The following is a 25,660-nucleotide window of genomic DNA, read 5'->3' as shown; positions in this document are numbered from 1 at the left end:
TATTAAGCATGAAAAAAAAAGCTGGTACAATTCTTGCTCTTCATCTGCTGCTACAATGAGTGTAATCGTTGCCCTGCTTCTGACTTTTAAAGTTCGCATGTGTTTCTTCAACACTTTAAAATATATAACCAGCGCTAAATGTTGCTTACTGTTGAGTGCGTTGTTTCACACATTGTTTTTCGGTTACAAAGTTGTCTGCTTTTATCAGCCAGGTTCCTAAACCTCTATTACCAAATTCACCATTCTTCCTAGGTGCAACTCACCAGAGTTGACATGAGTTGTAAAACAAATCATTAGTTCACAAAAGGACAGGATTACTAAGGGCTCTTCTGAGGGCTAGGAAAAAAACCTCTCGCTATTTGGGCTCCCCCACATCCAAGCATCAGCTGTGTGGTACTGCTGTTGATATCTTGGCCATAGTTGATATGGTAGTAGGGACCGCTGGAGCAGACTATGGCCATGTGGACAATGGGATTATTTCTTAATATTCCTAGGTTCTTTGCAATTGCTATTATCAACATCCAGATTCCTGGTACTCTAACAAAGAAAGGTGTAAAACGGTTAGACTGAGAAATCTACCTCTGATAAGCTACTAATGCAAACTGAAATTCTGGAGATAAGCAGAAGATGGGGATTTTATTTATTTTCCTAAAATTTTCTAAACAACAGAAGTTATTCTAGTAGGCCTGTACTTGCTTAGCTCACTGGTATTGTCCAGTCACAAATTCAATATGTTTAACAAACCTTGAATTTTACAGATTCACCAGAATCATTGCTATTTACCCTATTCTTTAGATATAAATGGCAAGAATCAAGGAGAAAGCAGCCCACAATCAGAGTAACAATTGTTTGCATCTCTTATACTTCCATTTGACACCTTTGTCCTCAAGTGCCAATGTTAATGGCATTGTGCAATGTTCATTTTGATCCCTAAGTTTGTGTAATAATAAAAAATACAGAGAATTTGCCATTTTTAAAAATGCTGCTGTTGTATTTTTTGTTGTATTTTAAGACTCTTTGGCTTGTATGTCCCAGATTTGGAATAGCAATCCTTCCCTGCATGCCAGAGTTTTTGGATTTTCAGACTATGCAAATTTATTTTCAAAGAGCTGAAACTAGAGGACAGTTCTCACCTTTAATGTTCTGTACTTGGCATACTCTACTGTTACGGCCTGTGTGACTTTTCTAGTATGTCTAGTCAGATGACACTCTGTGATATCTATATATGGGGTTTCTCTTTCCTGGAGAAACTTATGGCTTGGATGTGTGTACTCTTTGCTGGATAAAAAACTAACTGGATGGCCAGGCCCAAGTAGTTGTGGTGAACGGAAGAATGTAGTTAAATCCCATTGGTGGGCAGTCACAAATTATTTTCCCTAGGATTCAGACAACATCAAGTTGGGTGAGAGTGTTGATTTTCTTGAGGAAAGGAAGGTTCTGCAGAGAGGTCTGGACAGGCTGGATTTATGGGCTGAGTCCCAGTGTATGGGGTTCAACAAGGTTAAGTGTTGGGTTCTTCACTGGCATTACAAAACACCCATGAAATGCTACAGGCCTGGGGACGAATGACTGAAAAGCTTTCTGGTGGAAAAGAACATGAGGACATTGTTGACAGTCGGCCCAACATGAGCCAGCAGTGTGCCCAGGTGGCCAAGAAGGCCAACAGCAACCTGGCTTGTACCAGAAATGGTGTGGCCAGCAGGAGTAGGAAGTTCAGTCCTGGCTTTCAGAGGTAGAGTTGCCTGGAATTAGTTGTGGTGTCTCCTAGCCATGGTTTTATTTACATGACTTTGTGTTTTGTTCTGGCTGTTTACTGAAAGAGCACAAAGCTGGCACTGTTATTTTAGTGCCCAGGGCTCGTAAGTATGATTCCGAATATCATGCAATGGACTTGGAAACTATTGAGCCAACCACACTTTCAATTTCTTTGTTTCTGTTTGACCTGCTTGCAAGAATTAATGGAAGTTCCTGGTAAAAGTGGAGTGCAGTTGGACAGATGGAGTACACAATAGCTGGCTTGAAATCAGAGGCTTTGGTTAGTCCACAAGTTTCTCAGAGATAGTCTGTGATGCAGAATTCCTAGTGGAATCCTTCTCCAGATTACAGAAAGTTAAGTAGGAGCAAGGAAGGACAGAAAATAAGTAACTCTACCCTGCCTATAGTACTTTATCAAGTGAATACTTAGATACACCTACAGCTCTGCTCACAGGTGTCAGGGCTCTGAGGGCACTGGTAGGTCTTAATGGCCCTGAACAGGCTCACCTGGGGTGTCCACCCACAAACACAGCTCTATTTAAACTCAGTCAGGGGTGAGGTAGTTTCTGGCTCAGCTGTACTTTTCTGTGGATGTTGTTGGTGACTGTGTTGCACCCTGTCTTATCTCACTGGTTGTGACCATTCAGTAGCAGATTAGCTGTCTGGTACGGTCTTAGGACTGCCTCATTGCTGCGGACTTGCCTGGAGATCCAGACTCCGTTGAACCTTGTTGCTGTTGCCCAGCCCACTTGCCTTGCTAGGATGCTGCAGGATGGTCCCTGCCTGGCAAGGACCCTGCTGGCCTGGCATTCCCTTTGGCTTCCTGCCCTTTTGGGAGCAGCTGGGTGGTGATGCACGATGCTGTGACTGCCTTCAGTCCTGAGGTGAGAACCAGAGACCAGCCTGTGGCTGTCCAGGGCTTTTCCCTCCAGGAGCCTCCCACTGAGGTCTGCAGTTCAACAGGTTTGACCCCCATTTGGACTTCTTGTGGGATCTTTCCCCAGCATTGACCATACGATGGGGTGTGTGATGGTGTTCATCTCTGGGGCAGCCTGATGAAGCCTTCTCTAGGTATCTTCTGTGATGTCCCTTGACTCACCTGTTTTACCTGGCTCCACCTCCCCCAAAACAGCCCACTGATACCCTGCAGCAGTGGCACTGCTCCAGAACAAGGTCCCTCTGATCCCAGATGGGAGGTATAGGGATGAACATGCCAAGCAGAAGAGGCTGCTGCCAAGGCTCTGGGGACACTGTAAAGCCTTGATGGTCCTGACTGACCTCACTTAAGGCTCCATCTAGGCCCAGAGCTCAGCTGAAATAGGGCTTCTGGAACCTCGGGTCCTGCCTGGGTGAAGCGAGAGCAGTGCTGCTCTCCAGCTCAATTCTTGTGCTTGGCCATTGTCTTTCTGGCTTGACTGTAGTCCTGCCTCATTGCTGTGAGCATGCCCGAAGACTGTGACTCTTGGCTGAAGTTGGTTTTGCTGACGGGTCCTGCCCTGCTTGCCTCATGAGGTGGATCCCAGCAGGTGAGGTCCCTGTCCTGCTGTGAGGTGTACCATGTGTGGATCTTGCTGGTGCCTGAAAATTTGTAAGCAACAGACTTCACTTTTTTTTTGGTTGGCTGCTATTGGGTTTGGAACGTGTTCAGGTCAGATAAATGGCAATTTCCCTACATTTCAAGAAGCCATTTATTCTTTGCCTCAAGTTTGGCAGAGCAGGCCTCTTCCACAGGGAGAACTCTGCTGCTGGACTTTGTCTCTAAGCAATATGATACTTTTCTCAGGTGTTTTTCTAATGTATCCAAATTTGGGAGTCACTTTCCCTTTGGAGAAGTTAATAGCCTCTAATGAGAGCTTTAGTGTGGTTCTTCATCATTTCTACCACATTTCTGTTACTGAGTTTGATATTCACACTTCCCTAGCATGATAATTAGTGAATCTAGAAGTTTCTTGAAAGTTGGCCGAAGGGCAGGTTTTTTTTCCTTTCTTGGAGCTGAAAATCATGCAATTGTATTTGTTTGTTTGGGGCTTTTTGGCTCCATGCATTCCACCTGTTAATTTTCAGCCCCTCTCCAAAGGTGCAAGCACATGATGTTACGTGCAATTTGCTTGGAGGCATGCTTAAAATCTGCGAGCCCTACAGCACACCAGCTTAGATGCCTTTTCATTGTGGCCCTGGAAGTGGGAAGATGGAGAAATGAGAAGCATAGCAGTGGGCAGCCTGAGGCACGTTAGCTTGGTCTCGCAATGCCCTGCTGCTGGAGGTGACGAAGGCAGCTTTTGAAGACAGGTGACTGCAGATGGAAAAAAAAAAGGGTGTAATGGCAGCAGTCAGGGAGCCAGGGAAGGTCAAGGAGGTGTGTTGCTGGGCAGGGTTCAGAGGAGCAGGAGGAGCTGCAGTATAGTGCAGAATGCTGCTGGCTTCTTAGGAGGCTCAGGTATGGGAAAGCTGGATGTCACTGTTATCATGTTGTCAGAGTCACTTTGTATTCACCAGAGGGAAATATCTACAAACACTATAAATGGAAGAAATAGAAACTGCTTTTGTACTCTGAAAGCAATGTGTTTGGAAATTTTTAAATAAAAGTGTTAATAATTTGCTTTTAATGATCTTATTTTACCTTTACTAGCTGTACAGGCGATATTTAATGCTTTTTTAATTAAAAGATATATGATTTTCAATGATTATTTCCCAAATCCTGTTTTCTATAGTACTGATGATGTTTTGATTTCCCTTTTCAGGTCCTGTCTCTCACTGAAATACTCTGGCCATGTGCGCTTTTCTTGATTCTGGCTGCAATCCGCTTCCAGGAGCCCCCAAAATACAAGGACAACTGTATGTTTTCATTCAGCTGTCTTCTCTTTTGGTCACCTCTGCTTGTAGATGTATTTAGAAAATCTTAATGATCCCTAGGAATAGTGACTTAAATGTAAGGGAGTCAATGGAAAGAGACAAAGAGTGGGATTCAATGTTGTCTAGCTGTGGATCTCAGCAAGTCATGTTTCAGCAGGAAAGAACTACAGATTTTAAGGTTTGATTTGTCAGACCAGTTTTAGACAGCCATGTTGAAGTAAAGTAGATTAGTTGGGTTTTAATTGTATATTTTTCTTTCTGTTGACTAATAGAATTTGGATCACTAGCTCAGAGGTTCATAATTGTGCAGTAGTTGTTAATAGTTAGATAACATGACTCTTATCCCTGTCTACTTCCTGTGGTTTAGAATGAACTCTTGAAAATGGTAAATTCTTCCATTTCCATCAACACTTCAAAACTTTTATGACTACCTCTACCCTATAAAGTTCCTTTTTGCTTTTATCTTGTCAAACAAATTTCATTCCAAAAAAGGGTGACTTGTGATAGTATAGTCTATTGAGTTTATCATTATTCACAGATGTCGGTAAGCTAGGGATAAACCAGCTTTAGTTATGTTAGAAATCAGTTTGGTAAAACAATTGTAGATCAGTGGAATGAAACACCTGTTCAGAATCTAGTGTGTATTTTATATATATATATACACACATCTAAGTTAGACTATCTCTAGCCTAGGCCCAAGGATGCAATGCATGCTACTGGTTTGAGAACGTTAGATTTGTTCTTGGAATGTATCATCTGCCTTTTTAAGAACCCCAAAGCTATTCCTTATGTTTCAAAAAAAGCAGAAAGTTGCTTTATATTTTGAAGTTTAAAATCTGAGAGTTATTTAGACAGTCTCAATGGAAATAAATTCAGACCATGCTGAATAGTAGCTCCTTTATCTCATGAAAGCCTGGGATAAAAAAAACCCAAAATACTGTTTCATGAAGAACTCTATATACTAATCTAGGTCACAAGACATTTTGCGCAGTGGCTAACAAGCCTATGATGTTGTGACAGCATTACAACTATGAAAGTCAGCTTTCCAAAGACTGCTTTCAAATGTTATTTTGTTGTCATTTTGTTGATCTGTTGGCACAGAAATTACCAACTTTCTGTGGTGAATCGGTTGTTGTTAAATGGAACATCCGCTATAGGTACTTCATTATTAGCTGATGACAAAGTGAATTTCTTGGAAAAGGGAACATAATGTGATGGTACAGTTTTTTTCAATGTTACTGGTTTTATTCCTGCTGTTCTTTGGTTTTAGGTTACTTAGAAGCGCGAGATTTGCCAAGTCGGGGCCTTTATCCTTTTGTGCGGACTCTTTTCTGTAATGTTGGTTCAAGATGCAAGAATACTAGTTTCACCACACAGAAAATAAACCACTTAAGGTAAGATATGCAAATTTCACAGAGCTGTTGGTATCATAGTGCATCTTTTTCTGCAGCAAATGTTCATATTCTTTGTATACACATAGGATAGGATCTTCATTCCTCTGTACTAAAAGTTTCCTCAGTGTCTTTATAAATGGAGAAGTGTAGGATTTTAGTTTAATTTAGGGGTTTGGTTAGTTTTCCTAACTTTTCTTTCCCTATCATGGTCATTTAATCATTTTGACTTTAAGAACTGGTTTGGGGAAAACTGCACAGATACCTTGTTTCCTTCACTGCTGCCCTGTGAAAGCATACTTTTGCCCTTCACTAGAAAGTCTTCTATTCCATGATGGTGAGATTGAGCAACGAGAAACATACCATACATGTATGGTATGTTTCTGTCTCTCACGTGGCCTCACCAGCAAGTAGACTGGGGGTATGCAAGAAGCTGTGAGGGGACACAGCCAGGAGAACTCACCCCAAATGACCAAAGGTTTGTTCCAGACTATATGACATCATGCTCAGCAGTAAAGCGCTGGGGAAAGAAGAAAAAGAGACAGGTTTTAAACTTTGAGTAGTTTGGGAACATACATGGTGGCAGAAGTATGTAGAAAAGCAAAACAAGGATAGTCCTTGAGTAAGAAACCTCACAGAGGCAAAAAGGAGTAACAGAAGCTCTGTAATACAAAGAACTTGGAAAAGTAGTCTTTAAGAGGGCCTTGCCACAGGAACCCAGATGCAGAAGGAAGAAAGATGAACTTGAATTTCTGTTTTTCTTTAAGAAATAGAGTAATTTCATGTACTTTAAAATGTTGAAAAGCATTGATATGCAAAAACACCTATGTAAGTTAGCTGAAGGCTCTAGTCATAAGCAGCCTTTCAAAACATATAATTGTGGTTTAATGCCAGCTAGCAACTAAGCCCCATGCAGCTTCTTGATCAATTCCCTCCACAGCTGTGTGAGGGAGATAAAAGTGAGAAAACTCATGGGTTGAGATAAAGACAGCTCAATAGGGAAGGCAAAAGCCGCGCACACAAGCAAAGCAAAATAGGCTATTCATTCACTTTTTCACATTGGAAGGCAGGTGTTCAGCCACTTCCAGGAGAGCAAGGCTCCATCTCACGTAACTTGGGAAGACAAAATGCCATCACTCTGAGTGTCCCCCTTTTTCTTCTTTCCCCAGCGCTTTACTGCTGAGCATGATGTCATATAGTCTGGAACAAACCTTTGGTCATTTGGGGTGAGCTCTCCTGGCTGTGTCCCCTCACAGCTTCTTGCATACCCCCAGTCTACTTGCTGGTGAGGCCACGTGAGAGACAGAAAAGGCCTTGACTCTATGTAGGCACTGCTCAGCAGTAACTGAAACATTGCTGGGTTGTCAACACTCTTTCCAGCACAAATCCAAAACAAAGCCCAATACTAGGTACTATGAAAAAAAAAGATTAACTCTATCCCAGCCAAAACTAGCACAAACTATTAGACAAGCAAAATTAAGGTGAGCTAATCAGAATATACATTTGTACATAAGTTTGTATGCTTATTGTCAGAAAATTGGGATTATTTACCAAAAAGATCTTAGAGGCTTGCACTAGATATGTGAGAGCATCCAGTTTTTATAGTTTATTATTGTAGTATTTCATAGATAGCAATAAATTCTTCATGCAGCAAGTTGGAAATCTTCGGTATCACAGTAATAAGCCATAATACTTACTGTTTGATCTAGACAGTCTGTTCTAGTTAGTTATATTATATAGAGAGCTGTTAGTTGAGCCTAAGACCATGCACAAAAAATTTTGTTTATAGGCAAACACTTTTTACATAAAGCAATAATTCATTAATAGGATTGAAGAATTAGCAGCTTAAGCCATGAATCATTATTAGTCTGGATCTATTATTACACAGGATACTTATATACAGAAATAACAGTATTATAGTAATATCTCTAAACAAAAACTCTCCTAATATTATTAATGCAGTATTATGCTCACCTTTCCACTGCTGCTCTGGGTCATAAGGTGGGTGGCTGCAATCTGGTGGTAGTGGGGTTATGGCAAGTCATGATCTGGAAGCCTTTACCCAGAGGAATGTGGTGTTGGTTGCTGCTTCTTTCACTCGGGGTGCACTTGGCATCACTGATGTTTACTAATGTGCTTTCATACCTTGTTTGTTCTTCATTGGTCTGCAGCAATACGATGCACCTGAATTTGTGATATCTTTTACATATGCTAGACACCTGTTCTTTTTTCTTGGTACTTAGAAACTGGTGTTGTCTGGCTATAGTTCTGCATTTTGACTGAATGCTGGTGAATTCCTTGTAGGTGTGGGGTCCTCAGTGCCAGCTGATGCCCTACCTGTTGTCATCCTAGACATGTACTTCAGTACAGTGTATCCTGTGTCCCCATTTTTGAAGGCCTCTACATACCTCGTTTTGCACTGAATGATCGCTGGCTGCTACCATCTGTATAAAACTATGGTGGTATTATACTATGACAAATAGTAGTAAAGCAAACGGCCATGGCCATTGCAGCAGCAGTACTATATTACTGGGTTGTAAAGTTACAATGGCTGTTGGCCTTTTTAAAAATTGTTTCCTAAAAGGATAGATTTTTTTACTTATATCACCAGTCCAGATGCCTTCTGAGTGTGTTAAAGCTCTAGAAACTATGAACTGTATTGACTGCTCTGCATGATTATTTATGCTGCTTTGACTGAACTGGCCCAAATTGTATTTCATCTCAAAAGAAAAGCAGAAAAAAATTCCTGGAGGCAATCTGAGACCTACTTAAGAATTGAGGAAATTATTCAATGGCTTTCAATTTTTCAGCTAAAAAATAAAACACATGCATGTATGCATATTTATACACTAAATAGGCTACACTGAGTAGCATATAGCCTAGGTAAAAGACGTAAAAAGGTAGGATGAAGTTCACTCTGAGGTCAGTCTATTCCAGCAGGTCCGTCAGTACAAATCAAATCAGCCTCACAGCTGCTCTGACTTGTGCTGGCTGCCAACAGCCTTAGGAATACAGACTGCCAGCTTGATCAGCCAAACATAACTGAATCCTACCATGACCCTGTGTTGACTGGAGAGAAGGGGTGGCATAGGAACAGTAATACCAATTGTCTCCCCTTTGAGGATTTCTGTCAAATGATAGGTGGTTCTTTACGATTGTTTTCAAGGACAATTTTTAATATAAAACTGTTGTTGCGCTTAAGTGTAAATCAAAGACTGCACAGTTTACACAGACATTTAACCCATTTGATTTCACTGTGTATAACACGTTGGTGCTATCAGTCTCTATAGCTGTCTTTTGGAAAACATAATTCTATGGCTTCTGTTGTAACCTCCACTATGAAAACCATAAAATATCCAATAATTATTTGTCAGTAAGCAGACTGAGCAGGGCTGTTTCCTGAGTGGGGCTGAACCAGGGGTTGAAGTCATCCTGATACATGCCATGCCCTCACGGATGTGGCGCCACCAACCTACTCCCCCCACCCCAGCCAACAGGCTGCATTACCAGACCGACACAGTGAGAAGGTAAGCCAGGAAAAGGCTACAACTACCTCACTAACTTTGATTTGCAGCAAAATCTGCCATGTCCTCTGATGCCTCAAAAAGCATCCATTTCTCAGTAGCTTCAAGGCTTTGCTCCTTGTTCTTCTCTTCAGCTACTGCAAAAACTCCTGGCTTGCAACTCCTTGATGTGATTCCCTAGAATTTTATACGCAGCAGTATCTCAGAGCAGAGGAGTGAGGAAATATTTTGGAAGTATATTTAGGAGCTTCCATGGCAAAGGACGCTTTTTTCCCTGCTCTTTCCAGAGTGTTCCAGCCCCGTCTCATCTTAATGGAGCACTAATATTAAGAATATGCATATAAAAACCATGCATCACAGTGTTCTATGGCCTTATGACCACAAATAATAGTGCATGTGCATGGAAGCATAATGTATACCCTGTATTCTTAATTTCGTTGCAAATCTTGCAGAGTGTACTGGGTTTTGCCCTTTCAGCTCAGACCCCCAGATCTATGTTTGTTATACTTCTCAGTACCTTAAAGAAAATTAGGCTTAGGTTTGCTTGGATTTAGAACTATAAAAACAATGAAAACAATATTCTAAATCATTATTTCTAAGCATGTTATTTATTTTTCTTTATTTAGCTACATGTAGAAGCAGTCTGAGCAGCCTCATCAAGTAGGTGTGTCAGTAGCCCAGATCTGTCACTGGCATCTTCTCCTGGATGGACCCCTTGGACCCATGTGGTAGCTTTGTCTCCTTTGGCACCTGACTGGACTCCTGGGCTCATCCGACGTTGTTAGAGCTATTTTTGGAACCTGTGACTCTGGCTCTGCTTGCTGGCTAGGATCCTGAGGGATGGTGCCCCATCTGTGAGGGCATAGCCTTCTCCAGGAACATCCCCATTTGTACTGGTCCTTTTCTTGTTACTTGTTTTATTATTACCCAGGGCTCTGTGGTTCTCTAGTGGAGCAGTGTCAGAAGAGCTCGTGTACGGAGAGCAGGTGTAGAAAAATGAAATCAAGGAAGGTCTAAGCAGCAATGATAGCATTTGCATAAGATTTGCTTAGAGGGTCAAACTTTTCTTTGATGATGTGTATCTTCAAATGATAACAGAAATAATTCTGCAAGATAGCTGTACATCTGCAGCAACTTATTGGAATTATAACACTATGTAGTCTGGGCAACCTTCTATAGTCTTGTGTGATATAGTTGGAAACCAGAAACCTAAACAGTTTTTGTGATCTTACGGATTGCCAGAGAGTTGGGGAGAAAAGAAATTGTAGACATGAGTTTTCTCCATTTTATAACCAATTAAAAACAACACTTTTTTTTTGATTCTATATATTTTTTTTTGTGCATAGCATTTTAGAAGGGTTATAAAAGTATGCAACACAGAAGGGGGAAATATTTCCTTTCTGAGACAGACACAAAGCTAGTTATTGTCCAGTATGTGTATTGGTGTTGATGGACATGTCATGTCTCCAGGCTGTCCTGAGATGATGCAGAAGAGGAGCCAGCACAGCTGGGGCTTCGCAAATTTAGAGAGAAATTTTTAATGTGGTGATGGGAGTGAGGTTGAGGTGAATTTGCTGAGAGGCGTATGAAAATCTCTAGAATAAATGGCATTGGGCATCATAGCTGAGATTTCAGATGAGCTCCAAAATGTTTTTATTGTCGTTCTTAGTAACTATGTAATTTGGACGGAATTAGCATTTCTGAGTCATGGGTTTAGGAATGCCAATTTTTTTTATACACCCAAAGAGATGCAGACTTTTGCTCTTTTGCAGTGTTTTGGTCATGGCCAAATGTATGGCATGAATGCATGTATTTAGTTTTTCTCTCTCCATGCAAGTCTTTCTGGAAATGCACCATTAAGGAAAGAGTTACCATGAATGATAATGAAATGATATGTGTATGCACGTACCTTTTCCCAGCATCCCAGTTTTAATTATGTATCTCCTTTCCTACATATTTTCTTCTTCCTTTCATCCTTTTTGTCATCCCTTGCTTCTCCTTTTTATTGTTCCTAGCAACTGCTGCTGCTGACTTCCTTTACACATACACAAGTAAGTTAATGTCATCTTCTGCCCCAGAAAGCACACACTGAAGTGTCTTTGGGAGACTAAGAGTACAACAAATATTTTTGCTGGCACATTGTCTGGGTATTGTTTGTCTTGACTGTCCCTGCAGCTGGTTTTGAAGTAGAGTTTCTTATCTTTTCAGCAAGATCATATTTTCCTGCAATTTTGTGTAACTTGTGCTGAATTAGGAAACTAGTAGTATCTCATAGCGTTCTTATAAGTAGATAAATATGGTCTCCTATTACTGTGTTGAAGATATATAAAATTCTTTAAAAATAGCATGGATATTCAGGAAATGGAACCTCTGTCATATTTTAATCTTTTGTAAAACTGAGCCTGATAACTAATATGATGCCTGTTGCTATTTCTTCTTCCAAAGGAGGTGCCACTTACCTCCGAGTGCTCAGAGGAAGAGCTGTGGCAATGACAGCAAAAGATGGGAATGAATGGCAGCTGGCTGACGTTGCTCCTGCCCTGGAAATCCCCATAAATCTAATAGTTCAGAAACAGCATGTTTGAACAGCTGCTCTCATCCTGCTGAGAGGCTTGGACTTGGGAGTGTGGTGTAGCTATGAGGTTTTTTTACAGGTTGCACTTGCTGCATTCTCTTCTGTAATAGCTGTGTCTCATGGCTGGTTTGGGGTTCTTCTTTCATGCCCATAACATCTACACTTCCCTACTGTTTTCCATCTCCCCCTGTAGTTCCACTACCAAATTCTTTTTCCCTGCACTTCTCCCTGGAGCTCTTCAGAGCCACCAAGCTCCAAGTGCTTCCAGCTATTTTCTTTAATATTTCTAGTCTGTGTATCTTCCCTGACCCTGTGTACTCCATGGGATCGCTTGCAGGGCAGTGACTTATTTTCCTAGCCCTCAAGCCCAGAGACACTTGAAGGGACTGAGGTTGGTGTCCTGCTTGGGCAAGGGGCAGAGCAGAAGGGCTAAGCAGGCTGTTGCCTCACACAGTGCCTAGGGCAGTGTGACCTGAAGCCTTTTGCCCAACTTTTTCTTCAGAGGAAGCTTTATAACTATCAATGAAACATTTTGAAACTAAGCAATGAAGAGCAGATAGCATTTTTCTTTGCTCATATTGGAGGAGTGGGGGAGCTCAGTTTTCCTCTTGTTTGAAAAGCTATTGCTAAAGAGACCATGCTTATCTATTACATTTGCTACCTTCCTTCCCAGAAAACCACTTGCTGCTCTGCTCGTGCAGTGTGAAGCTGAATAGCTTTGGGGTTGGGTGTACTCTTAGGAGATTCAGAAATGATTAATATTCACATAATTCAGCCTGTGTTATCAGGTGTGCTGCTTCTGCTGTGTATTGAACAGATAGCTATAGAACATAAAATTAGATTCCGATTTTTTTCTTCCCCGGCTTTTTATCAGTCCAGGCCTTGAATCAGGAAGAGTAAGGGCAGTTATTAACTCCTCTGTCACTGGTGTCTATGCAACCTGCTGCTGCCAGGGAGGCTAGGCGGTACCGGCAGCCCTGGTGCCAACGTAGAGCCCAGCCGTGAGCTCATGTTGGTTAAAAGCCCATGACAGTTTTAATATTTTAAAAAATATCTTAGAATCATCAGGCAGGCAGGGGATTTACACAAGATGGGTCCCAGTTAATGAGTATCTTTTGTAATTTTTGTGATATGGGACTAAAGTTTCTTCATCTGTGTGGTTAAAGAATACTGCAATTCACTAGCGTGGCTTCTCAATGTGGAACTGGGAATTTAAGTAATTTAAAAAGTCACAAGCTAGAAGTTTGAACATAACAATAACCAGGAGGGAGATTGGGTGTACTTGACTGATGAGTGAATTTGGCAGGTAATTTTTAGGGTGAAGACTACCGGGCACTCCTGAAGACCCCCCTCAGAGCATGTGCAGAAGATGCAAGGAATGACTTGGCATTTATTGTGGTTACATGTAGATATATGATTACATCCTCGATAAATAGTGTATGGCTTTGTGTAACTTTATGTATAAATAAAGGTAACAAACCCCTTGAGGTGTGCTTTGATTTGAGGAAAACCTCCAAGTACCCGGGATTTGCACAGACCTGAATAAAACACTATCTCTCTTGGTAATGTAGTTACTGGCTTATTGCACACTGGGTAACAGACCCGTATTTTGGACAACACTCCCATGCAAGTAAAAGCATATTTTCCCTCCAGGGCATTATTGTTTTCAGTCCTTCTCAAACAGGGAAAATTGTACATTAGTATGCAAGGCTTTTATGTCTAGTTTGGAGGGAATACAATGTGGGTTGAAATAGTACCTTTATTCTCCACTTCTATGAATACTTGTGATTAAGTTATCTTGTTTTGTGAGAGTGGTTGTCAATTTAAAGTTCAGTGAGTATTTGAACCTCCTCCTAAACAAACAAACAAACCAAAACCCAAACCTATGGAAAATCCTGTGGTAAGTGATCCAGAGTGAAGTTCTAACTTGATTTGTGTTTTAACCAATATGGTGGTTGTCATTCTGGTCAAGCACTGGTCACTTGTTCATGCTCAAAAAGCACAGCGCTAGAAGATTTTCAGCGCATATTTAATTTTCCTGTTTTTCTTTTCCCAAACACCAGTGTTTCTAGCTGTCTGGAATTTCAGGCAGTAGTTGTATTAGTGATATTGGTATTTTTGTGGTAGTTTTTCAAAGGAAGAGCTAAAGTTCATCTATTAATACCCTAAGAGCTGCCCTCTGAACAGCAGAAACATTTTTAAAACTCCATTTAAAGGGGAAACAAAATGTGGTGAGGAACTGTTCAGCCTTTAATCCATTAAAGTTTGAGGCTGGTGAAAGATTTTTCCAAACTCCTACTGACTGTCAGCCAAGTTGGGAGGAAAATAAACTGCACTGAAGCAATCAAGGGCTTGATTGTTTTAAGATTAAATTTTCTTTTCATCCCTTCGTCTAAAGTGACAGGCAGCTTTGCAGGTGTCTGAACAAATGAGGATCAGGGAGGCAAAGAAAGAGAAATGAGAGAATCCATACGCAGTTGCTGATGTTTTTCTTCAGTTTGTGAATCTAGCTCATTAGGTTTTTCTTTACCAATAGGTAAGAATTGTGCTGAAAACTAGTAGTCATATACAAGATTGCCAAGAAGGGACTGTGACTATTATGTTTTTGTAGTGGGGTTTGTGTGACAGTTAATTGCGCTTTGAATGAAAAATAGCAATATTTTGGCCACAGAGGATTTTACCGTAAGATAATTTTAACTTCCTCTGAGATAAAACAGAATTCAACTGCCTACTAAAAGATGATTATTCCTATCTAAATATGATTATTCCATTGCTTGTGGTGCCTTGTGAGATATGGAGATGTTTAAATGAGACTGGCTTCTGGTTTCTTGAAAGTAGGGTTAGAAAATTGTTCAATTAAATAGCCACCAGATGGTAGTATGATTGAGATAATAGAGAGTGAATGTAGGAGGGGTTTAGCTGTAAGCTAAAATTAAGATAGCTAAAATCATGGCAGGGTAGTATTTTATAGGTTGTGGCATGTATATGGCAAAGCAAACTATTGTATCACAAATACTAGATGTATAGATTTTCTAAACAGCAGACACTTCTTGTGGGCTGGGTCAATGTAAGGCAAAAAAATGTAGCCAGACACACCATTCTTCTCTCTTTTTGAACTAGAGAGGTATCTTGAGGAATAAGTCATCTGGCATTGGCGTAAGTTGGTTATTATGGACACTGTTTGTTAAGGTGGTGGAATTGTGATCGTGGTTCTGTTGCTTAGTAAATTAACTAAAGAAGGAGCACCAACTTTCTTCAGGTCCAAGAAAAAAAAATACTTGCCTGTATTTCATCTGGTGACACTGACCAATATACCTGTTCTTGTGGCAGTGTGTTGCCTTAGATGCAATAGGAAAGCCTGAACCTCTGAGTACAGGCCATCAAAGATCCATCACCTGGACTTATGATAAACCATGAGAAAAAATTTGAGTGTTTTCAGAAACATCAAAGACTTCTTTGGATGTATCTGTCTCTGGCTGCTGCCAGAATTGGGTTACTGGTGTAGGTGAGCTGCCCTCTTTCCTGAGGGTTTGAGACTCAGTGGTGCAACTTGTATGCTAATGAACTGAAATAAATAAAAGCTGTCTAAATGCATAATAGTTAAAATAAAAACCTCAAACCTCCAACACCCAAAATACTGCTGTAAGTATATGCACATTTTTCAGCTTCTTATTTCCAGTTTGTAATGACTTCCCTTGTCCTATTTCTTTCTGTGAAAAAGGGCTTCCGGTGTCCAAAGTGGTCCAAATAGCTTAATGGGACCTGATCTAGACTTCATGAAAGACATGGAAGAACTTGCAAGGGGATTTATTGAGACCACAGAGAAAACCATGTCTTTAGAAAAGCTATGGGAGGAAAACTCAAAGTTCTCAGGTAAGCTGCAGTCTTTCTAATAATGAAGTGCTTTGTCTGTCAGGTAGTGATAGCCATCAAACAAAGGAATACTATTATCCTAAAAAGGAAATGAACAAACTAAAATATTAGCTGATTTGAAAAAGAGCCATGCTTATGATTACTGTTACTGTGGCCTTAGCTTGACTTAACAGCTTTTTTGATGGTTTTGAAGTTATCTTTCTAGAACTGTGCCTGTGTTTTACTACTTGATAGTTCACGAAGTATGGCGAGGGAAAGGCAAGCATTAATAATCTGGTACATGGTTACTTGGTCTAACGTATTCAAAATTAGGTTATTGGGATTGAAGTCTTTCTCAGGTTTTTCTATTGTACTAGAGAGTATAGGGATGGAAAACCTCAGTTGCTCACAGCTGGTGATCTTTAGGCAAACAAGTCAGTCTTGCACTAAATAAGTGAGACCAGAAACACCAAGTTCTGTGCTCCTGCTCTGTTCTAATCCAGACTGCACAGCCTTGGTGCTGCAGCAAGTGGGCATGTAAGACCTACTACTACCCTGCCTTTTTGGTTGAGTTTTCAAGCAGGAAGATTCAGGCAAAAGAGAGATTTTCATACCTAGTTGTCTGGGAGCTAGTACTTTAATCTAATATTGATGTGGTGTGTTTGTCTTACTGAAAAGCGAATTGTCAACAATTTATTTTAATTGTTTTTTTGATAATAGTAAAGCTATTGGAGAGCACAGGGGACAAAGTGAATCACTATGCTTTCCAGGGTATTAGCTGTTTCACATGCCTTTACTTTTGTAGAAATGCCCTTTGTGTACTATATGCTATAGCTTATTAAATCGATTCTACTGAAGTCTATGCCTCTCTGTAAAGAAAATATTTGATTTTACAGGGCTTCATAACATCACTGATTTTCTTACTGTAAGTATTTTTACAGTCTATTTTTAAATTATTTTTCTGGCTTTTGAGGCATCCTTATTATAACGGTTAGAAATCTGTATTCTGTCACGTTTTAGTAAACCATTTTAACAGTTTGGTGTGCTGCTGAAGGAAAATGATATCTTGCAAATTTGATAGAGGTTCAGTGGCTCCTAAATTAGTAATCTAAACTAGTATAGGTTGTTAGTAGCTATTTGAAGATTAATTGATCATTAGGAGCAGTTTACAAGTGTATCTGCTAGACCTTGTGTGGTTGTATAAAATCATATTACAAAATGTCTTGCAAAGAAATTATTGGAATGAAAAAACTGACACAAAACCAAAACCAACCAACCAAAAGAGATGCAAGACTTAAATGGACTGCAGTGAGATTGAAAACATAGGGCTCCTGCTTTGAATTCAGATTTGTGATCTAGCAAATATGGCAAGCAGACATAAATGGGGATGAAGGAAGACAGATTTGCAAGATGTAACGTAATTCCTTCCCTAATCAATATGACAGTTTATGTGAGACAAGTTTAGTTTTCCTAATGCGTTAGACTTTCACCTTTGCAGTCTCAACGAAAAGAGAAGGCTGAAGGGGCACAGTAGTGGATCTACATTACTGTCATTTTTGTACCTTTCACAGATCACTGGTTTAACTTAAAAAAACATTTTACAGTGGATTTTCTCCATGTGATTGACTGTAACTGCTACTCCATGGAACTTGATTTCCAATCTGTAACTCTAAATTAGGTAGCATTTTTATAGTAACATTTTAAAATTGCTCATAAGGTAATTGATTGAAAGAAGCTGTACTGATATGAAACTGGAGTTCTGGAATGGAATGTAAAATAGAAAATATTTATCAAAATTAAGAAAATATTTAGTTGTAAGTAGCCTATCATTTGAAGTAACAGAGCTGGTATGAGCAAGCTTCTTTTTGTATAAACCATGCCCATATTACTGTTACCCCTAGTAAAATGTTCATCTAGAGAAACAAAGCTCACATCATAAACAAGTATGGTAGATCCTGGTTTTACCCCAGTCCATCTTCAGAGAGCCATACTTATCAGTTATTATTTCACCCTCCCACACACTCCCTATAGAGCTGTGATGCAAGGAAAGAATGTCCCTGGCAGTCCCCTGGTCTTTATACCCTAGACTTAGAAATTCATTGCAGAGGTAAAGAGCTCCTCGTGTTTGACATCTTGAAGATGATCCCTCTCTTTGGGAGTTACACTTCTGAGCAGAAAGATTGCTTAAATTTTCTCCCAGCTCCCTCTTCCGACAGAGCAGAGAAACATCTGAAACAAAGCTGTCATGAGTTCAAAATACCCCCAAAGTGATGTGGTGAATTATCAAAACTGGAGGTATCTTTCCTCTTGAAAAAGAACATTGGAAATCTTTTAAATGTAAGAGGGCAGGGGTGGGGGAAGAAACAGGCATCTGATATTTTTTTCTGTTAATGGAAATGTTGCATATAAATGTGTTTTCTTCACATAAAGATGGATTTGAATGAAGCAGAAGAAATGATTTCTAGAGCAGAAAACCTGTACAAGCAACCACATTTCTGGAATTTTCTGCATTCACTCCCTCGCCTTGAATTGAACAGTATTTACACAGAAGATGGGTTAGCTGCCGTAGCACAGTTTCTAAAAGTTATTGAAAAGTAAGTACTTTTACATGCTTGAATGTGCCCTGGTTTAATATTTTACCTGCAAGTCTTGTTCTTCTTGACGGCTAATTAATAAAATAAGCATCCTTATTGGTATGAAGAGGCTGAAATTTTCTTTTGTTTACCAGATTCTTCTTTTACAGAGCTGTGATAGATGTCACAAATTCTGATTCCTTCCTAACTGTATTTTTCATCTCTGGCTCAGCAGAGATTTGCTAGGAGTCTCCAAGAAGCAGCTTCATCTCTGCAATAATTGAAATTAGCCCATCACATTAAACGTGGCTTTGGACTTTGTAACGTGCTTTGGAACTCCTTGAAAGACAGAATATTTACATATGAATATAAGAAAATAATAGTTTGGATTTTAATTGACTTAATATTCATCTAGCCCTTGGTTAATATTGTGAAAATTACTCCATTTTGTTTCTCAAGCCTCTTGCTGCCAAAACAGCTTTGGCTATTCTCTTGCAAGAAAAGAAGCAGTAAGAAAAAGACCCCACAGAGACTTTATTCTGAATATGAAGTTTTCTGCCTCAGGTAAAGGAGAGCTGGGTTCAGGGGAAGACATAGTATCAAAAGCACAGACTAAGACAATTATCTAGAGGCATTTTCAGTAAAATAAGGGAATTGTTGGGAAAAAGTAAAAAATGTATTTGCCAGAGTAGGTAGTTGGTTGTAATAGGTTGATAGGTAATTGTCATTGTAGTCAATTAATGTATTTATAAGGCGAGAGGAGGTCACCAAACCTGGCTGCCTGTGCAAGGCTGGCCATGAACTTCATCACCCTTACCCCATGGGGAGGCAGGGGCCCAAGGACTTTGAGTGGGAATTGCTGTACTGATTTTGTTACCCTTTAGCATCCCACTTTTTCCTAATAATGAAATATATAAAGCTATGATGGCGATTTTTAAAAAATCAGGTAATAAATATCAATTACAATATGTGAATTGCCACTGTTATGGCTTTTTTTTTTATTTTTCCCCTTTATGCCTGATTAATTTGTAACTTTATCCCAGCTTGTTCTCTGATTTATTACCACACAAACCTGCATTAACCGTGCTTGTAGTGCTTATATCCCAAAAGCAAAAGTCTTTTCTGAACGATTTGCAGACGTTTGGAGTCTGAGTGTTCCTGAAGTAAGACAGACACTTGATTGTAAGTTTATGGTTATTGTTTTCTTCTTCAGCAACATTAAGCAAAGATAGCAGTAACCATTGGCTGCTGTGCTGGGTGAAGTTATTAGTCTTTTAATATAATCTCGGCAGTGATTTCTCTACCCTGAGCCTATAGTATGGACAAAGCAAGAAGGGGACGACAGTGGAGGGTGTTCATGGTCGTGGTGATTGTCTTTCCACGTAGTTATACGTTATGTATACTGTTATGTATACTGAGACCCTGCTCTCCAGGAAGTGTCTGGACACCTGCTTGTAGATGGGAAGTAGTGGATAAATTCTTTGTTTTGCTTTGCTTGCATGCACAACTTTTGCTTTACCTACGTTGTGTTTTAATCTCAGCTGGCAACTAAGCCACATAAAGCTACTTGCTTACTCCCCTCTGGTGGGAGGGGGGAGAGAATTGGAAGAGTAAAAGTGAGAAGACTTGTGGATTGAGATAAAGACAGCATAATAGGGAAAGCAAAAGCTGCACACACAAGCAAAGCAGAACTAGGTATTCATTATTTCCCATCAGCAGGCAGGTGTTCAGCCATCTCCAGGAAATCTGGGCTTCACCATGATTAATGGTTAGTTTGGAAGACAAACACCATAGGTAAAATCTTAACTTAGGTGTTTTTTTCATGAGAAGTCTAATATGACAAAAGTTCAGTTTTTCAAAAATAAGGAAAGTATTTTAATATTCAATTGTTTGAACTTCAATTTTTTTCCCCACCAAAGCCTTTTGCTTGTTCTGGGTGTGTAGAATGCTTGATTTTTGTTTTATATTTAATTTTCAGTACCTTAGAATCATTGAAGGATTTAGCTACGATGACATTGGGTGAAAGTCTCTATGATGTGGTGAAAACAGCACTGAATTTAACTGCTGCATCAATACAGGATAGGAGCTTAGATGGTAAGGAATTCTCTTCAGATTTTTTTTTTAAGTACATAAGCACACTGGGAGTATGCGATAGCAATAACTATCTGAGTTCTGATAAATTCCTAATATAAAATGTCTAGGAATTGAACTATATTGCTGTAGTGCTAACTCATTTCTTTATTGGCCTGTTTTTTAAATACTAATAACTAACTTCCATCAGATGCTGGCAACTATTTGATAAACGGAGCACATTGGTGTAATATATCGTGTTCAGAAAGACTTTTTCAGTGGTCAATTTTGGATAGAGACTAAATCACTGCAAACAGCAATTGCTTCAATTTGATAGAAGAATAGCCGTGTTTTTCATATACGTGTTCAGCATTATGGCTTTTTTACTTTAAGCTTCTTTCCTTTGTTACCATAAATTCTGGTGTCAGCTGAAGAGCTACATTACTGCTTCTGCTGACTGAGTATGGGAGATGATTTTAACTGGAGAAGGTAGGCTGGTCCCAGGACAACTACTCAAGAAAAGGTCAGGAACAAGTTTCATTGGCAAATTGTCTGGTGGCACACAATTAGATTCTAGGTACAGCTTTCTGCTCTGCAAAGAAGGTCAAACTAAGAATTATATGCGACCTGAATCCCGCTTCAGCTGTCAAAACCAAGACAGAAGTGATGCAAAGGTAATATGCTGGAGCCTTTGCACACAGAGTGAGCTTTAATTTGACAGAATTTCAGGTATTCTTCTAGTATTCTCCCTTTCAGCAATGGTTCACTTCCAGCCCAAGCACACATTTGCATGACTACATACAGAATTAGACACACAGTTCAGAATGGCACCCTGCTGAGTCTGCTGGGTGTGCAGATAATGGACTGTGCATCTTGTCCATTATCGTATCAGCTGTCAGAATACAATCAGATTAACTGACCTTACCTATTACTAATATAATAATGGATTTTATCCCAGTGAAACTGGTATTCAGGTGCACGTTATAATTTTTTTCTTTGCCAAACCTGGAAATAAAACACTTGGATCTCATCAAGTATGAATCATCAAGGACTGATGTAAACAGAAGGGTTTTTTTTTTTTTCCCTTTCAGGTTTTCAGTATAATCTTTCTCTTGGGAATGTTTTGTGGAATCCACATGCTGTGAGATCAGAACTTGAATCCAGGTTTGGTTTTGATGATCTTCATGTTGAGAAGCTGCTAAGCTACACAGCACAATTAACACAGGTAAACTACTGAAAAATTTCAGTGTCCCTACATCCCTTTCATCTTTGTTTTTATTTCTGTGCTGAAGGGATTTGTTTATGCCCTACAGAGGTACATGTAGATGCTGATAGGTCTAGTTGTGTACATTAATGAATTTATGCTTCTCTGTAGTCACCACCGAATGTGCTGAAATCATATGTTTATTATCCAGTCCTGTAGAGAATTCTGTTTTTTTCTCCACTAAGCTTTTAAACCAGATCCTAGATTTGAAGCTGCCTCGATTAATTTGGCAGGTAGTATTTTTTTATATGGTTGCTGGACAAAGAATGCCTGTCTCTTCTGTGCAGAAAACTGAGGTACATCAAGACTCCTTTATTCTCAGTTGTGCTGTCTTGATATGAATATACTGGACTGATTAGTTGTCTTAGGGAAGGTTATTGAAATATACGAGTGATGTGTCAAATTTTGAAGAAAATATCTTTTCTCAGAGAGGGCTTTCTAAACTCTGTTCTAGACCAAAGTGATCTATTGTGATCATCTGGTTTGAACTGCAGAAAACTTGAACCTTGTTTTGAATTTCTAGGGAAGTCCGCAGTTTTTTTGATAGAAGAGCTGATATTTATTTGAAATCTATTTGCTCTGTGCCAGGTGCAGTCTAGGGTTGTACTCCTGAAGATCATCTTATAAAAAGAACTGATTTACACCAAGGGGTAAATTATAAAAATACTTGACTTTTGAATGGCTTTTTAACTGAAAAATTAGTGATAGCCCGTTTGATCAACTGAACTAAATTTGATTGCAGCCTATTAACTATGGTTGTGTGTGTAATCCCAGGCAACTCATTTGCTAGCTCTATATAGATTAAACTAAAATCTTGACATTGTGTACTTGTGGTGGGGCATTGAAGGCCCTCCAAAAGTATGAAGGTCAGTATGGAAGCCTGGACAACGTCTGTTCTGAGCACTTCAGCTCTGTTTGTAATGCCCCAGTTCATTTAGTGTCAAAACATCTGCAAAACTCTTAATAAATTTTCTAGTGACAATTGAAAGGAGTTAGGACTATCTCAGAAAGATATTAGCAGGGAGAATTAAAAACTGCTAAATTATTTTGTATGCTTTAATAAAACTTATATGATTCGGAATAATAAATCTTTCATCAGAGAATGTAGAGTCAGACTATGAGGAAAAATAATCTGTCCTGTTGACCACAATGTAATCTGCCAACTTCAGTTTAAAACTAGTCTGCTGCGTGTAATCATTTGTTGAGATGTAACATTGTACTGAGTGATTTTTACATTAGTAGTTTCTATACTTGGGAAGTTGTTTCAATACAGTTATTCTAGTGCAAATTTCTAGTGTAGGTATACTGTATCATTGTCAGGTTAGTTCAGCATCAGCCTGAAAATGACTGCAGACTAGCAAAACTAGTGTAGCTACATGGTGAAAATTCCTTGCATATCCATCTATCATCATCCTGCCTGGTGTATGAAGACCCTAATGGGGCCCCTGGTACTTTATGCAGCACTCTGCATGTGTGAAGTGCTTTGAAGTATGTGACCCAGGATATGGGGCCGGACTAAATGGGCTCTGTTCTCACTGGAGTAGACTATATGATGTTCTTTTTTCACTGGATAAGTAAGATGACAGTAGAGAGAACACTCAGGAGCTCTCTTGAAATGCTCATCAATTTCTCATATCTCCCGCAGATTCCCACAGGAGAGACACTGGAGCAGTTTGTGTGCTCTGCTCTGTCCAGTGTGACAGAAGATGAAGCAAACAAAGAGAATAATGAATACACCTGTATTTCTGGACGGCATGAAGCCAAAATGTATCTTGTTCATCATGTCAGCAAGTTCAGACTCTATGCACAGGTATACTTTAATAAGTTAATAGATTAAATTCCTAATTTTTACATGTAGGCTGTCAACAGTAACTCAGTCAAAAGACCTGAATAAGCTATTAAATGTTACTGTCATGAGCTCTTTTCATCATGCTAATAAAACAAAGTAATCCTTATACAGAATCATTACAGTGGAAGTATAATCTATCACCACGTGTCCACTTAATCAGATTTTCTCATTAACTCGAACACAATTTTGAAATCTAATAGGAAATATTGTGAAATATACTGCACTGTTGAGGCCTGACAGAGGGAAGACCCATTTACTGTCCCACCTGAGCCTGAATTTTGAGCAAAACTGAAAGTGGATTGCACGCCTACATTGATATGTTGTATAATTATTTTTTAATTTCCCTCCACTATCTCTGGCAATAGTGGCTGAGGCACGTTGAAGGTATGAGAGTAAATCTCTGGTTTGGCATCTTAAAATTCTGCTCCAGTAGAGCAGTTTGGCATTCAGTCTCTATGATGACACGGTGGAATTGCGTGGAGAAAAGGATAATCCATTCAGATATTTCCTAGGGAAAACTTTTACCTAGCTGCTTTAATGCTGCTGTTTGTGCCTGCAATTAAATATGATTTTCTTTTCACCATTAAATGATGTTAACAGTGTATCAAGCTGCTCTGGAGAAGTTTGTAATATCATGTAAGGAAAGCCTGTAGAACTTATCTTATTTCCTCAAAAATGTAGCCTTTGATTTCTCTCTTGATAAAGGTTTCACTCATATATGTTGACTTGAAGTAGTAATTTAGTGCCCAAACTAATACACTAATTCATATTGTAGTCATGGGAAATCCAGTAATAATTTCAGCCATGATTTTAAAATTCTTTGCAAGAGCTTTCATCCTTATAATGACAGCTTGAAGTACTGTAAGCTGCTGGTCAGTGGGAATACCCTTGCTGAACAGGATGCCTCTTACAGTAAAAATCTGTTATAACCACTTGGAGTTAAAAAATATATAATGGTGGAGGAAAGGAGACCAGTCAGTTCGTTTGGCCAGGCCTTGTATGTTTTATTTTGGGCTACACAATGGGAGCATGCAGGCTGCTTCTCCATGTCTTTGTGTCATGGAACCCCCAAAAATATTAAGGTTGCTGCCCTCTCTCTGTTGGTAGTATAGGCAGAAGTCCAGTATGGGAAAGCAAGCCTGTGTAATTTTTAATTCATACCTGTAGAAGTCTGCTTTTAGTTGAGTTTAGTCTCAGGCCATCTCCTTACCATTCCTGGGTCTTTGGGTGAGGACAGCACAACACAGGATGTTAGTTCTCTTTGTGATGTAGCATGTTATATTGCCACCTTGCAGGTCAGTCCAAACTGTATTGAAAAGCAGTTTTTGTGAGGCCAGTCATTTTAGAGTGTAGGCACATTGTTAGGGAGACATTTTCCTGTCGTTGTTAATTGTGTTGTTTGTGTGTGGTTGTGTTTTTTTTTTAAAGATGTGCAAATTCCATTTATTGTCTAAATAAGAAAGCTTTGATTCTCTAACAAGGTGCATTCTGTTTTGTCTTCAATCTCCTAGATATTTGAGCAATGGTTCAGCAGCAGCAGGCCCTCTCAGAAACTCCTTTTGGAACTTGAAAGAGTCGCAGGTGATTTAATGTCTCAGTTTCTAGACGACAGGGAAGCCAGGACGCTTCTTTCAGAGATAAATACCCTGATCCAGCAATGGAATGAGATATCAGATTCCTACTTTTCAGAAGGTTATACTGCATCTCATGATCTGTGAGTTATCTTTCTGTACCTTGTCTAATAAAATTCAAGTTAATCTGAATATTTGTTTTCACATTATATTTAATTGATTTCTGATTTTTGTCTGGGTTCTGGTTGTGTTTTTTATTCTGTAATTCAAAACCTTACAGTCAAATAATTGTGCTGATGCACACATTCTGAAAGAGAAATTAATTCTGTGATTCAGAGCACAGATACTTACAAGGTCAGCAGAGGGCACAAGTGCATGATCAA

The 25,660-nt window shown here is 39.5% G+C and overlaps 1 protein-coding gene across 1 annotated transcript in view; it reads left to right on the top strand.

The window, feature by feature from the left end:
- The window catches only part of ABCA13 (ATP binding cassette subfamily A member 13), a 183,328-nt gene that overhangs the window by 2,250 nt on the left and 155,418 nt on the right, over positions 1–25,660 (top strand). The window contains exons 2-10 of the mRNA XM_054060143.1: positions 4,497–4,590; positions 5,879–6,002; positions 15,820–15,971; positions 16,847–16,875; positions 18,381–18,544; positions 20,502–20,617; positions 21,685–21,818; positions 23,503–23,667; positions 25,218–25,420. Of these exons, the coding sequence (XP_053916118.1) occupies positions 4,497–4,590; positions 5,879–6,002; positions 15,820–15,971; positions 16,847–16,875; positions 18,381–18,544; positions 20,502–20,617; positions 21,685–21,818; positions 23,503–23,667; positions 25,218–25,420 (1,181 nt within the window). The remainder of the gene's footprint in view (positions 1–4,496; positions 4,591–5,878; positions 6,003–15,819; positions 15,972–16,846; positions 16,876–18,380; positions 18,545–20,501; positions 20,618–21,684; positions 21,819–23,502; positions 23,668–25,217; positions 25,421–25,660) is intronic.

This window comes from Cuculus canorus, chromosome 2 (genome assembly GCF_017976375.1).
Source record: "Cuculus canorus isolate bCucCan1 chromosome 2, bCucCan1.pri, whole genome shotgun sequence".
NCBI classification, from domain to species: Eukaryota; Metazoa; Chordata; class Aves; order Cuculiformes; family Cuculidae; genus Cuculus; species Cuculus canorus.
The sequence above is the reverse complement of the archived record's forward strand: the minus strand, read 5'-3'. Positions and strand labels throughout refer to the sequence as shown.